Source organism: Pelodiscus sinensis, chromosome 2 (assembly GCF_049634645.1).
Source record: "Pelodiscus sinensis isolate JC-2024 chromosome 2, ASM4963464v1, whole genome shotgun sequence".
Taxonomy (NCBI): Eukaryota; Metazoa; Chordata; order Testudines; family Trionychidae; genus Pelodiscus; species Pelodiscus sinensis.
Window position 1 is genome coordinate 110,156,548 of NC_134712.1, and position 14,053 is coordinate 110,170,600.

At 41.6% G+C, this 14,053-nt stretch overlaps 1 protein-coding gene across 4 annotated transcripts in view; it reads left to right on the forward strand.

Annotated features, from left to right (window-relative positions):
- NEDD9 (neural precursor cell expressed, developmentally down-regulated 9) overlaps positions 1-14,053 on the forward strand; it is a 153,492-nt gene that overhangs the window by 93,485 nt on the left and 45,954 nt on the right. Inside the window, exon 1 of one of the 4 annotated variants that reach the window (XM_075921260.1) lies at positions 3,336-3,921. The exons of 2 other annotated variants lie outside the window; for them this stretch is intronic. Coding sequence is in view for 1 of the 2 variants with exons in the window: in XM_006138774.4 (XP_006138836.2) it covers positions 3,910-3,921 (12 nt within the window). In the remaining variant the exon portion in view is untranslated. Of the gene's footprint in view, positions 1-3,335; positions 3,922-14,053 lie in introns of those variants that run through there. One more of the 4 variants, XM_006138774.4, reaches the window with a different exon arrangement.

The following is a 14,053-nucleotide window of genomic DNA, read 5'->3' on the forward strand; positions in this document are numbered from 1 at the left end:
TCAAAAGCCACGGAGAGTCAAGCAGAAAGATCAGAGGAGTTAAGACTCACAAAACAAAAGACACTCAGACTTTCACTGCAGTTACACTAGGTCTATGGGATTCATTTATCCATCCAATTAAAAAAAAAAAAAAAGATCCTTGGCTGTTTGCTCTAATTTATGTGAGTGCAGAAACAATTTTAGTTAGAATCGCTTCAGCAGGGTAAGTGCTCTTGATGTTTTATTAACCATTAGGAATAAATTCCACATAACATCCACAGCAATGTCACATGGTAATTGTTGAACATGTCAGTATTTTGTAAATTGACATGGCATAACTGTTCCACATCTAAACTAATTCACACTACAGTATTTCTCTGAAAACTTTCAAGGAATAAACAAAGCAACAAAACCAGAAGTCCAAGCAATGTTGTGTCAGAGTACTACTGTATACCATAAGCCCAATTACAATGCAACATGGTAGGATTCTAAAATATCTTTACTGGAACACACAGCAGAAACTCACTAGTCCTCATTAATGATTAGTTCACCTCTTGTGGATTACTGAAATTTGTGAATTTATAGTCTGAGTCCTGCAATTGTGCTGGTAGAGAGTCAATTGTAGGATGAGATCCTTTGTAAATAAGCAAATTGGAAACCATTTAATTAACACAATGAAGTATACTCTTCTCTGCAACAATGCTACACTGTATATGTAAGTACTGTTTAGGACAACCAGAGGATGTACCCAGCTGTGCTCAGGTCTTCAAATGATTTTTGTTTTTTCTTTAAATCATTGCTCAGGGTGGGGCTGGGAATGAGGGGTTCAGTATGAAGGGAGAGAGGACTGCACCAGCCTATTCTCACCACAGCAGCTTGTGACCAGCTGAGAAGCACCTCTCTATGGCCACTGCAGTTCCAGTGGGCAGAGCCAGGGGAGGGTGCATGTCCCCCAGCTGGAGCGGGTCCAAGTTTGTACGCCCCCTCCCCCGCCCCTGCACTCCCCTGGAATGCAGCAAACTGCATTTTCCTGTCCCTCTGTGATGAAGGGAAACAGCCAGTAGTATTACTATATGAATTGGGGGGAGGAGAGCAGGGGGACTCTTAAGCTCCTCCATCACCCTCCTAAAAGGATGCCTGGGAGATGGGAAGCTCAGGGACGGGCAGTCATGAATGGGGGGAGGGGAAGGGAACCCCCAGACAGTCCCTTTCACCTGCCTGGTGATTCTGTCTCTTATCTGTATGGTTTTCTGAGAAGCAATCCCATTCCAGCACATCCCATTGTCCTGGCACAACCAAACCCTGATCTTGCTTTAAGTTATAAGAAGAAACTGCCTACCAAATTTGGTGATCCTGCCTCTTAGGCTATGTCTACACTGGCATGATTTTCTGGAAATGCTTTTAACAGAAAAGTTTTCCGTTAAAAGCATTTTCGGAAAAAGCGCATCTAGATTGGCAGGACGCTTTTCCGGAAAAGCACTTTTTGCAGAAAAGCGTCCGTGGCCATTCTAGACGCGCTTTTCCGCAAAAAAGCCCCGATCGTCATTTTCGCGATCGGGGCTTTTTTGCGGAAAACACTACTGTGCTGTCTACACTGGCCCTTTTCCGGAACAGTTTTCCGGAAAAAGACTTTTGCCCAAATGGGAGCAGCACAGTTTTTCCAGAAAAGCACTGATGATTTTACATTAGCTCATGAGTGCTTTCCCGGAAATTCAAGTGGCCAGTGTAGACAGCTGGCAAGTTTTTCCAGAAAAGCGGCTGATTTTCCGGAATAACTTGCCAGTGTAGACACAGCCTTACTGTTTAGGAGGAACTCTTGAACAAATGAACTCTCAGAGACAAATGAACTCTCTCAGATATATAGCAGATAGACATGGGTGATCCGTGCAGCTGGGGCTGCAGGAGGCAGGCCCCCAGCCCTACCTACAGCCCTGTCTACTCTGCTGAAGCCCCACCTCCACCATAGGGAGAGGAAGAGCATGTGCACCCCAGCTTCCTTGGAGCAATGGGGAGGGAGGACACTGGGGGCAGCAACACTCCGCCCCCAGAACACCTAAAGCAACCATTCTGGGGGTGGAGTGTGGAGGAGGCCAGGCTGGCAGTTTGGGAAGGCAAAAACCTTCCTCCGCCTAAGCCACTGGATGGAGACAGACAGACATACAATATTATGTTTTCCATGCATAATGAAAAGCTTAATGAGACTTTGCTACTCTAGGCTGAGTCTCATGAAAACTACTCAGGTTCTATCACATTGTGGAAATGGAGTCATCTTTATATTTCCACAATGGAAGACACTCTCTTCCTCTTTTTTCTTAGACCACTAGAAGCAGTCCTAGTCCATCTGTGACCTAGAATTTCAGCTGAAATCCAAATGGGTCAGAAGTGTTTTTTTTTTTTTTTTTTTTTTTATAAAGTGTCTTTCCAGGTCAGGTAATTTAGGTGGAGTTCTTCCCTCAAGGATTGCTGGTCTCTGGACTGAGTTCACCAAGACCGATGAGGCATTTCCAGTTACAGAGCATGGCACTATTAAGTCATATTTTCTTCACTCCTCTGTCCTGCCCTAAGAGTTTAATTTGAGTCAGGGATTGCTAGTCCCTAGGCTTGGCACTTCCCAGCCCCAGTACCTCTGGGCTGTCCAAATCAGTTATGAAAGTAAAAATAAATAAATAAATAGCTTCTTAAGCCATGTCACCTAATTGCTTGCAGCCCAGCACCTCTTCCATTACAAATTAAGCACTGCCGGCCTCCAAGCAAGCACAAAGGAATTACTACCCAACTCCACTGATTATGCCCGGGTCACTGTATAAACCAGGCTCAGCGAACATTAAAGCCAACTTGCCCTCCCGTGTCTAATCAATATGTAAATAACAATCCTTTCCCATGCAAAGCGAACACTTAGCGTTTTGATTCCAGAGATAATGACTGGCCCGTTAACAGACCATCTCACTAAGCAGGAAAACGGGAATGAAAAACCTCGCTGTTCAAAATACAAAGATACAAGTGTGCGCTTCTAGAGCATTAGTGCTGACAGGAGAGGGGAAAAGCAGCATGAGAGCGCACAGATTTAATATTAAACATTAATCTAAGCTAAGAGTGGCTGCCAGATATATATTGTATCTAAATAACATATGCATTTTATTCTGTCTGGAAAACACCCTGAACATTTTGATCATTATAATAACTGTGTAGGTTCCGAGTACATGTGTGAGTAAATTTTAGTGTCAAATCTCTGCCATGTCCGACAGAATATTTTAGGGGCTTCTTTCAATCTGACAGCCAGAGCACTTTGAACCTTGAAAAGAACCCAGAAAACACAACAGCGACCAAGAAAAGATATCAGCAGGGGTGGTGAGGAAAGAGAGTACTGTAGACAAAAAGGCTTTTGTTCCCACAGTCCATTTCATGTGGAGATTGTGAGGTGAATGGCTTTGAAATGAAATTGAAGGAGTTGCTAGGTCACAGGAAACGGGATTGTCGGAACTTGTTTTGTGAGTCGATTTCTTTAAAAAAAAACAAAAACACGAAGCTAATCTTTCAAAGATTTCACCCTCAATCTCTCACACGCCCCCTCCTCTCCTTTCGCGGAAGACTCTCGTGTTAAGTGTTTTTTGTTAGAAGGGGAGTTTGGAAAAAAAAAGTTGAGGAGTGGCTGGGATCCGTGCTACCTTCTCCCAGGAATTCTGCCCTCTTAGCCAATAGCTGGGATGTATGCAAATGAAGTTCAGTAGCCTGCCTCCCACAAGTCCAACGTGAGCTCAGAGACACTGGGAACTTTGCAGTACCAAGAACTCTCACATTAGCCTGGCAAACCAACTGCAATTCTGGGAATATTTGTTTCGTTCAGCAAGGCATTAAATGGGTGGGAAAAAACCTGCGCTCTCAATGTGTTTTGTCTAGTTGTACAAGACTACTCCATATAAGCCTGCAAATATGAAGTATAAGGTAAGGAAAAGGGGTTTCTTTGAAGGAATTTTCTAATTAAATATATGTGGGGTGGGAGCCATTAACATCTTCAGTTCCAAAAGGCTTCTGAGTGACAGTTTCCTCGCAGTGCAAAATCCGATGGATATAGAGCACTTTGCTTGAATACCCTAAATTCTGTCTAGTTTTTAGACTCTTTTCAGATTGTCCCTAAGCAAACTCCCAGCTCATTTTCCTGCAACTACTACAGATAGAGCAGTGGCTCAACGTAGATGGAAAAGCACAGCTTCTAAATCTCAGACTCGCTTATTTTTGGATTCATCCGAAGGCAGTCTCAGTCTCTCCTCCTGTTGTGAATGACTTTGCCATGTGTGTTTCAAGGAGATCTTCCAAAATTCTACATACCATTTTCTGAGATCCTTAATATTGGGGCTCTGAATGGGAAAAAAAAATTGCGGGGCAGTTGGTCTAGTCTGAAAATAAAATGAGCTTGTAGTAGAAAGCCTGGTACACCTACCATGAGTAATACATGCATTAGGTTAAAGTTCTGATGAATCCTGGTAAAAATGCTTCTTGCATTCATCGGTGGCAAAATATTTACTTAACTCCAGTCATCTGAAGAAGTGGGCTGTACCCACAAAAGCTCATGATACCATCTACATGTTTTGTTAGTCTATAAAGTGCTATCAGACCTTTTATTGTTGTTTAAGTATATTAACTGGTAGGTACTTTGTTTCCAAAAGCAAGACCGTTTTCTCATAGATTATGAAAGTATAATCTAGAAAAGGAGCGGCTAGGGGGGAAAAAAACTTAACTCAGTCAGCATGTGGTAAGATTCCGCATGAATTTACTGGACCAAATTCTGATCCCTCATATTCCAGTGTAAAAACTGAATTGATTGCACTAAAGTTAAGGGAAGTTACTCCAGATTCACGGTGGTGCAAATGACAGGAGAATAAGATCCCTTAAATGGAAAATAAAGTGTATAGTATAGAGAGAACACCTGGGAAAAGATTCTCTTTTTTAAATTAGGTTTGATTTCAAAATCGAATGTACTTTCCTATAACTGTTTTTGATGCAAGTACAGTACTATACATATCTGAACAAGTGACTAAAATTCTCCTTTCATTTGCACCAGCATAATAATTGCAGCAACTTCAGAGTTTCACTGGAATACTCAAGGACATTTACATTGATGGATGTAAAATGTGCATGTGTATGTATATGTGCGTGTGTCCTCAAATGTAAAATGTGTATATTTACACACACCCCCCCCCCACACACACACACACCACCCCTTTCTAAGTGACGTTCAGCATTATTATCCAGCACTGTTTATAAACATAGAAATTGTTGTTTTCCCCCTATGAAATAATCAGCCTGTTTTCTACACTTTAACAAATGTTTTATGTGAACAAGCTTTTTTTAAACGTGGTTTGTTTTAATTAGCTAGGAGCAAGAAACCAATTATATATTTGGAAATTAGAACCATGTTCCTCTCTCCACTCTTTAACAAATCAACCAACCCACTTAAAGACAGAAACATCAAGCACTGATGTATATATCAATCATAGTGGTACACAAATTATAAATATCTGGGCAGAGTACTGGATTGATGCATTAGACTAACGTATAGACATATAGTAATCTTGTGTGACTGCAGAAAGAGGGAGGAAAAGAATATTTTGATTCCCCCTGCCACACACACACACACACACACACACACACACCAAAAAAAACCTCATTAAGTTCAATACAAAGGTGAATTACAAAAATCACACACATTCACACAGACTGCAAGCTCTTTTAGATCTTTTTGTTGTATATGTACCATACCTAGCACCATGGAGCCCTAATCTGGAAGTGATTAGTGTGGTTTAAGAACCTATAGAGTGGAACCTCCCAAAGCTACCAGAATACAAATAAATACTAGCTATAACACATGTAAACTCTCACTCACTTTTAGCTGTGTGTGTTCTTATTTGTTATTCAGGATGAGCTCAATCTAAACTCTCAAGAAATTGAACACTCACAGTCTTTAGGAGAATTTAGATTTAGATCTAGACTTCATGGCCATCTCTCATTTGTATCATTAGCTGAACCCCAGATTCCATCTGTGGCATTCAGATACCGTAGTGATGGGGGTCTTACATGACCTAGAACGACTCTCAGAACTTCCCAATTCAGATCTGAACTCTATGGCTGGCTCTGTGTTGTAATAGGCTGAGCCAAAACCACTGATACAAATACCCCTAAACTTTATAGTTCAGGTCCATCATTATTTGATACTGCTTTAGAGAAATAGTCACACAGAGGGAACATGGATAAATAATGTAACAAAATAAGGAATGCACTGAAATTGCTGCTTCACTTAGTAGAAATTGTCGTGTTAACATTAATCTTTAACTAATTAAACACATTTTCCTCTCACAAATGATGAGCTATAGTGACTTAAAAAATGACAGACCTACACAGTTATACAACTCCTTATAATTTTTTGCTACCCTCCCCTTCCCTCCCCTCCCTTGCACATTGCCAAAAAAACAACTCTACAGCAGTGAGGAGATCATATTTCACACTAGCCACAAGGCACTGAGAGACTGAAATAAGCCACTTCCACAACAGAAATCTTCCCAGTTCTATAATGTTCCTTTCCTGTCTAGTTTGAAGGCTTTGGTTTGGAAGGGGATTACGTAATTCAATCTAGATGGAGCAGGCTAGACAAAGAAAAAGAATAAACTATTAAAAAAAAAAAAAAGACAGAAGGTTTTTGGTCTCTACAAACCTTCCTGCCAGACTACGTGTTTACATTTCATGGGAAGTTTGGAGTATTTATTTGAACAGTTTATCCAGGACAAATATCCTGAGATCTATTTCTCAGATATTGGGGAAAACTACAAAGAAAATACATTTTACCTTCTTGTACAATTTTTCCTAATGTGACTATATATTTTATTTTATATTTTTATCTGTTTGCTCATTGCTTATTTTAGGGAGAAGAAGATAAACAGTACAAACATTAATATTTTAATTTTTGATTTGAAAGTGTGTGTACAGGTTGTGTTTATGCCAGGCATAAAGTGGACTTGGTTTCACAAACAGCTTCCTGTAGTTTTCAAAATGCAGTAAGTGGTGACAGGTGGGTTTGTGTGTGTGTTAAACTTACCTGTACATTAGAAGAGTCTTGTTCATTGAAAAAAAACAGCACTTTATAGACTAACAAAACATGTAGACAGTATCATGAGCTTTCGTGGGCATAGCCCACTTCTTCTGATGCAAAAGCTCATAATCCCATCTACATGTTTTGTTAGTCTGTTACAGAAAAAACCCAACAACAAATGGTCTGGTAGCACTTTATAGACTAACTGGGCTACCCCCTGAAGCTTCTGTTTATTGAGGTGACTGAGACAATGATTATACGCCATGTGGAGTGTTGCTTGGTAGTGATGGAAGGACTTCACTCACTCATCTTCCTCCAACAGACTGGTACTGAAAAAAAAGGATTTGCTCACCTTGCTCACTGTTCTTTTGACCTAAACTTGTTTGAGAAACAAGATGGAGAACAAAATAACAGGGGTGAAATTCTGCTCCCCACTTCCTCACTGAAGCCAGTGGTAAAACTCCTACTGACTTTAATAAGGCCATGATTTCACTAATTTTTTTCCCCTCTTTTTGCCATTCTCCACTCCATGCCCTGAGTCAAATTCAGTTAAATTGGACAGTAGGGTAGATAGAGAAGCATAGAAGAAAAATCTCAATCAGTTCTCCATGATTAGTCTCCTAGTTTCCCAATATTTAATTAGACTCACCTTCCCTTATACCTTTCACCTGTGTTCTATCAAGTGTACTTCATGATATATTGCAAGCTGTGTTGTATATATTTGCATATTGACTGAAATGTTTTGTAATTTTGTATGAAAGATTCTCTCAAATATAAATGCCATTACATTATGATGGTATTGTGGCATACCTCAAGTTCTTTTTCATCCATCTATGCCATATTACTTCCCATAGAATCTTGATATTATATACTTCAAAAGACTGAATTCTTAATTGCTGAATCCAAACCACCTATGATTCTGAGGACAAAGTCTCCATTACTAAAACTTTTCTCTAGGGAAATGAAAATGTAATCAGGTGCTGCCATGATTAGACATACTGTGACATAATGGAAGGAGTACTGTGCTAACAAGTCTTGGATAGCTATTTGCCAACCACAAGCAACACTGAAAAGAAAGGGGAGGGGAAGTTTGTTACAGCACTCAAAGGGGTATCTGTATTGGGGGAGGGAGGAAGAGGGCATGACTGCATTCCACATCTCATTTAAACCAGTAAGAATGGTGAGAATGTATAGTATGAGGTTTTGATTTTCCATTTTAAATAATGTGTTGGCAAGAAAGGAACCTAAACAAATTGGTTTGAAATGCCTGCCATTTGAACTGGGCAGTAATATATACACTTAATTACAAAGCCTGCATGCCAAGTCAAACAAATAGTGCCACTTGGAAGAAATACCGTATTTCCAACCAGAAATGCTTGTGAAAAGCTATTTGTAGCCCAAACAATGAACAGCAAATTATTTGACTACATGAAGGGAAAAGAACGGCCTGTATTTTACTGACCAAAACCCTTTTGTTTACCTTGACACCAACCTGTGACGGCAGTAAATAAGGTTAGTAAGACCTTAGCAAAAAAAGTCACATCACAGAGCACACTAACCACCAAAGTTTAAAAACCAACCTTCAGTCTACCAAGCAACACTCAGCGTTTAGACCGCTTTAGTCACTTCATGTCTTAAAGGGCACAGCATCGTACTCATAACAAAAAAAAAAGGAATATGATGAACTTTTAAGCAATTTTTCTTACTGATTTTTAACGGTCTGGAAATCAGTACTGTTGACATGAAAGATTTTCTAATTAGAAGCCAATTTAGCACTAACAAACTGAACAAATGCAAGTTGCATACACTTCTGGAAGACAACAATCCTTGCAAATCTGGTTCAGTTTTGAGCCTATCCCCCCTTAAAAAGTTTTCCAAATAAGAATTTAAAAATTGACTCCTTCTCATATTATACAACACATACATGCTTGAATTCATATTGGGCCATGGGCCTAACACTGCAGCCTTTACTCCAGAATGATTCCCATTACATTCAATGGAAGTTTTACCTGAGTAATGATAGAAAACCACGCTGACCCTCATATCAGTGGAGAGGGGCAGTACAAATGGATGCATGTTGGGTGAATGTGAATGAACAGTGTGCAGTCTTAGCAACCATGCAATGCTTCTCTATGGGTGCTTTGAAGGGTTTGTGCACCTTAATGTAGGGGAAGGAGGTTATGAAAGCAGTAGTTATCTTTGACATCACAGAGAAGGCAGTAGCAATGAACAAATCAATGGTGGTACTGACTTTCTGCCAATGGCCTGGAGAAGACCAAAGGGGTTAGTAGCCTTTAGACAGACACTGGAGAGGTGGCTTGGTTTCTATGCATCTTAGGAGTCTGCACGACTTGGGACCTAGACTGCTGATCACTTCTGCTGAAGCCATTCCCAGCCAAATGCAGAATGTATCAGAAACCATAGTTATAAACTCAATTTTCTCTCTTCTGTTAGTCTCTGAGGGGTACAGTATCCAATTACCTCACTCTCACATCAAGCATTTTACTCATGAGAAACTGAGGCACTGAGAGGTTAAGTGACTTATCTAAGATCATAGAGAAAGTCTGTGGTGGAGTGGAGAACTGTAAACAGGTCCTGCAAGTACTAAGTTAGTCCCTTTTGTAGTACTAATGAGTCATCCATCTCTACACTAACCCACTGTAATGTCAAGTCAAAGTAGTAGCTAGTGATGGGCAACTATTTAAGTGGTTTGTAGACTCTCTGCATGAGGATGTTCCAAAGTCCGGCATTTCTGAGAAATGTATCTGAACCTATTCCATCTGGAAATTTGGTTAGATTCTCTAAAATGTCTAAGATGACCCAAAAGCAGTAGTTCATGGTATGGGCTGGAACATTAGTCTTACTTGTGATATTTTGTTACTTCAGATTTCACTTGTATCCATAAGTAGTCCGGTCCTGAGAAAATTGTACATAAAACTGTTTTTAACCACACTTTTAGGGATACTCTTATGTGTCTTAAGTGAGAATTCAGGCCTGTTGTTACTCAAAGGCAGTTTGCCATACCTTCAGAAGACCTGAACATGGGTTTACATGCCAGAAGTGGCTTTTATGATAAACTACTTGCGTGGTGGTAGAAGTAGCAGTAATAGTCTGTGAAGTTGCCCTAGGAAACATGTTCTGAAGATGGCATTAGGATAGCCCACTCAGACAGAGGAGGAAATGTTTCTGCTGACCTGCACAAAACCTGTTGCTGGTGAAAACATTACTGATAAATCTGGTTATCACTGAAAATCACCCAACCCTATTCCTGAATTATGGCATCTTATCACTGGCCATTGAACTCTATACGTGTTTACTGCAGAGAAGCTTACATTACAGTGAGCTTACACACACACACACACACACACACACACGAGTCAAAACTCAGGTCAGCTGTGACTGGAGTTCTCAGGAAGAACTCAGACTCAGTCAAAAGTTCTCCTGAGTCACAGACACTTGTACAGCAGCTATTCCACTCAAACAGGCACAGCAATGTCACCTTCACGCTTGTAGACTTGAAGCAACCACTGTGACCACCTCATCTGATTTCCTGCACACTGCAGGCCACAGAACCTTGCCCACCCACTCCTATGATAGAACCACAACCTCTGGCTGATCTACTGTTTGAAATCCTCAAATCATGCTTTACAGGTTTAAAGTTACAGAGAATCCACCATTTCCTCTGGTTCAGGGGTCTCAAACACATAGCCCACAGGCCACCTACAGCCGGAACATATCCACAATCTGGCCCAGCTGCCTGAGTGGGAGGAAGGAGCCATGTCCATACTCATCCTGCAAATCCTGCCCCCAGGGATGCGGCCTCAGGGATTGCGTGGGGGACAGGGTACAATAGGGGAATACAGTGAGATAGTGGTGGGAAGGAGTAGAGCTAGGGAGATGGGGATGGACATGCTGCTCCCTCAAAGCCACGGGGACTCTGGCTGCTGATGGACCACAGGCCATGAGTTTACTCTAGTTGAAACCAGTAAGTGACCCATGCCCCATGCTGCAGAGAAAGGTAAAAACTCCCCAAGGTCTCTGATGATTTGATCAGGGGTAGGAACAGGGAGGAGAATTCTTAGCACCAAATATGGTAGAGTTAGACCCTGAGCACATGGGCAAGAACCCACCTGATTAATTCTGGGAAAGAATTCACTGTCGTAACTCAGAGCCCTCCCCATCTTGTCCTATTGGTAGCCACTGGAGATATTTGCTACTAGCAGTTGCAGATGGACCACGTGCTCTTGTGGGCAACCTCATCATGCCATCCCCTCCAAAAACTTGTCAAGCCCATACTTGAAACTAGTTAAAATGTTTCCCCACACTGCTCCCCTTGGGAGGATGCTATTCTAGAATTTCAGTCTGCTGATGGTTAAAGACCTTTATCTAATTTCAAGTTTAAACTTGTTGATGGCCAGATTATATCCATTGGTTCATGTGCCAACATTGTCCTTTGTCCCTTGACTTAAATAACTCCTCTCCCTCTCTTGTGTTCATCCTTCCGATGTATTTATAGAGAACAACCGTATTTTCCCCTCAGCCTTTGTTTGGCTAGGCTAAACAAACCAGCTCCTTAAGTTTCCTTTCATAAGGTAGGTTTTTCATTCCTATGATCATCCTCGCAGCCTCTCTCTACACTTGTTCCAGTTTGCATTCACATTTCTTAAACCTGGAAGGCCTGAATTGCACACAGTATTCCAAAGGAGGTCTCGTAATGCCTTCTAGAATAGTCATAGCACTATCCTCTCTCAACTGGTAATATCTCGCAAGACACATTCTAGGAGTCCATTAGCTTTTGTAAGCTACCAATATGATGGAACCTGGAAAGTCATCCTGTGATTGACTGTTGAATACACAACAGATTTTTTCCTCATCTGTTGTTTTAACATATATGACCCCCATCTTACAGGGGGAAAAAATATGTTCGTCCCAAAGTGCATGACTTTGCAGTTTGCACCATTAAATTTCATCCCTTTTCTATTGCTTCAGTTGTCAAGGTCATCCACATTTTCCTTTCATGAGATTACAGTCTTCCTTCATATTGGCAAAATTAGTGCCACCCACACATTTTATTAGCACATTCCCCCTTTTTGTACCAAGACCATGAATGAAAATGTTAGATTAGTCCCAAAACCAATCCCTGAGGAAGCCACTAGTAATCTTCCTCCAGCTTGACAGTTCACCTTTCAGCCAATGTGTAAATTTAACAATACAGTTTAGATGTATTTGAATTGAATATTCAAATACATCACTCATCTTCTCCAATTTTTCCCCTTTGCCATCAGAACTGTATCAAGTCCAGGTAGATTTGACCTACTGCATTTCCTTTATCTAAAAAAATTTGTTATTTAGAGATCAGGTTGATGGGGGCATGATCTACCTTTTGTAAAACCATGTTATATTTTATCCCAGTTTGTTCCAAGATATTGCATACAGCTGAGGTAAAACAGGTTTTTAGTTTTGCCTCTTTCTTAAAACTAGGTGTTAGATTAGCAATTCTCCAGTGGGGATAATCCCTTAGTTAATGGGGTCTTTAAAAATCCCTGCTAGGAGTTTAGAGCTCTAGGAGGCACTGGGGAGGAATAACTTAACCTCTCACCAAGTACATTCTATTTAGAAATAGCAGGAACGAAGCATCTACATACACCTTATTTCAAAATAGTTATTTCGGAATAGGAGTTATTCCTTGTAGAATTAGGTTTACAGATTTCAGAATAAGCCATCCGTAGTTTTGAAATAACAGAATGGCTGTGTAGACATTCTCATTGGGTTTTTTTTTTTTTTAAATAATAGTGGAGTGTAGACGTACCCTTTGAGTACGACTTCCACTCAGATGTGGTAATTTCTGCTTTCACATCCTTTCCTTAGTGCTTCTTCCAGCATTTGTAGAAGTGGGCATTCCCATTTCCCCCAAATAACTAAATCAATATCACAAGTTGGAAAATAAAGCCCTGTACTAAAGCCGCCAAATATCTGAACATCATTTGTAGGCTAAAGCTCTTTGATGACCGTCTCTGTTCTTTTCACCACTTCTCATAGTTGTTTCTTCAGAACAAGGGGACATGAAGTCATGAAAGTCAATTATTTCTTCCTGGAGCCCCTGTACAGCCAAGCTGTATTGCCTGGTTTCCCAGAGTGTGCCTCATTTCTCTTAGCCATCCTGCCATGACTGCTAAGCTCCTCATTACCTTTATTAAAAACTGAGGCAAAGTACTCATTTACTTTGGGCTATGCATATTGGCCAGCTCTAAAAGGGCTCGAAGCCACGGAACCAGGGGAAACGATGGCCATGCCGGGCCCCTGGGCAAGGTAAGGGAAGCTGGCTCTGTGCCCCTAGAAGGGGCAGAGCCTCAGGCAGAAGAGGCAGGGCCAGGGCAGCAAGCCCATAGCACCGCCCAGAATGCGCCAACCTGCCACATCCCCCAAAGCATGCAACATGGCACCCTGGCAGTCATTGTAAGGGCCTGGAGCACCAGGCACTGCCTCTACCCTTTAGAATTGCCAGGCCATGGGGCACTTCACCCCTTACCCCTCTTGCTGGTGGGCCTGCATAGAACCACCCTACCTTCTTTCATGCACCCATAGGGATGCTGGGAGGGATCAAGGCTTGGAGTTCCCCTCAGCCTCACTCTAGGGTGGCCATTCGTGCTCTTTTATAGAGGACAGTCCTGGTTTTTGTTACTGTCTTCTGTCCTCTATTCATACGAAGCAGGACGCCCTTATGCCTTCTATTTTTCTCTTGAGACCAGAGGTGAAAGTAAGCTGGTGTGCCCTGGTGCAGTGCTCCCACAAGCAGCAGTCAGAGGGCTGGGGCGCTCAGCTGCACTACTCCCAGCCCGATTCCTAACGGCGGCCTTGCTAAGCCTTTTTTCAAAAGCTGGGAGGGCAGCGGGGGAGGGGACTGCAGCTACACATACTGGGTCTTCTTCCTCTACCAGGGAGCAAGGGGAAAGTGCTCAGCTTGTGCCTTCCTCTCACTTGCGGCTGCTGAAG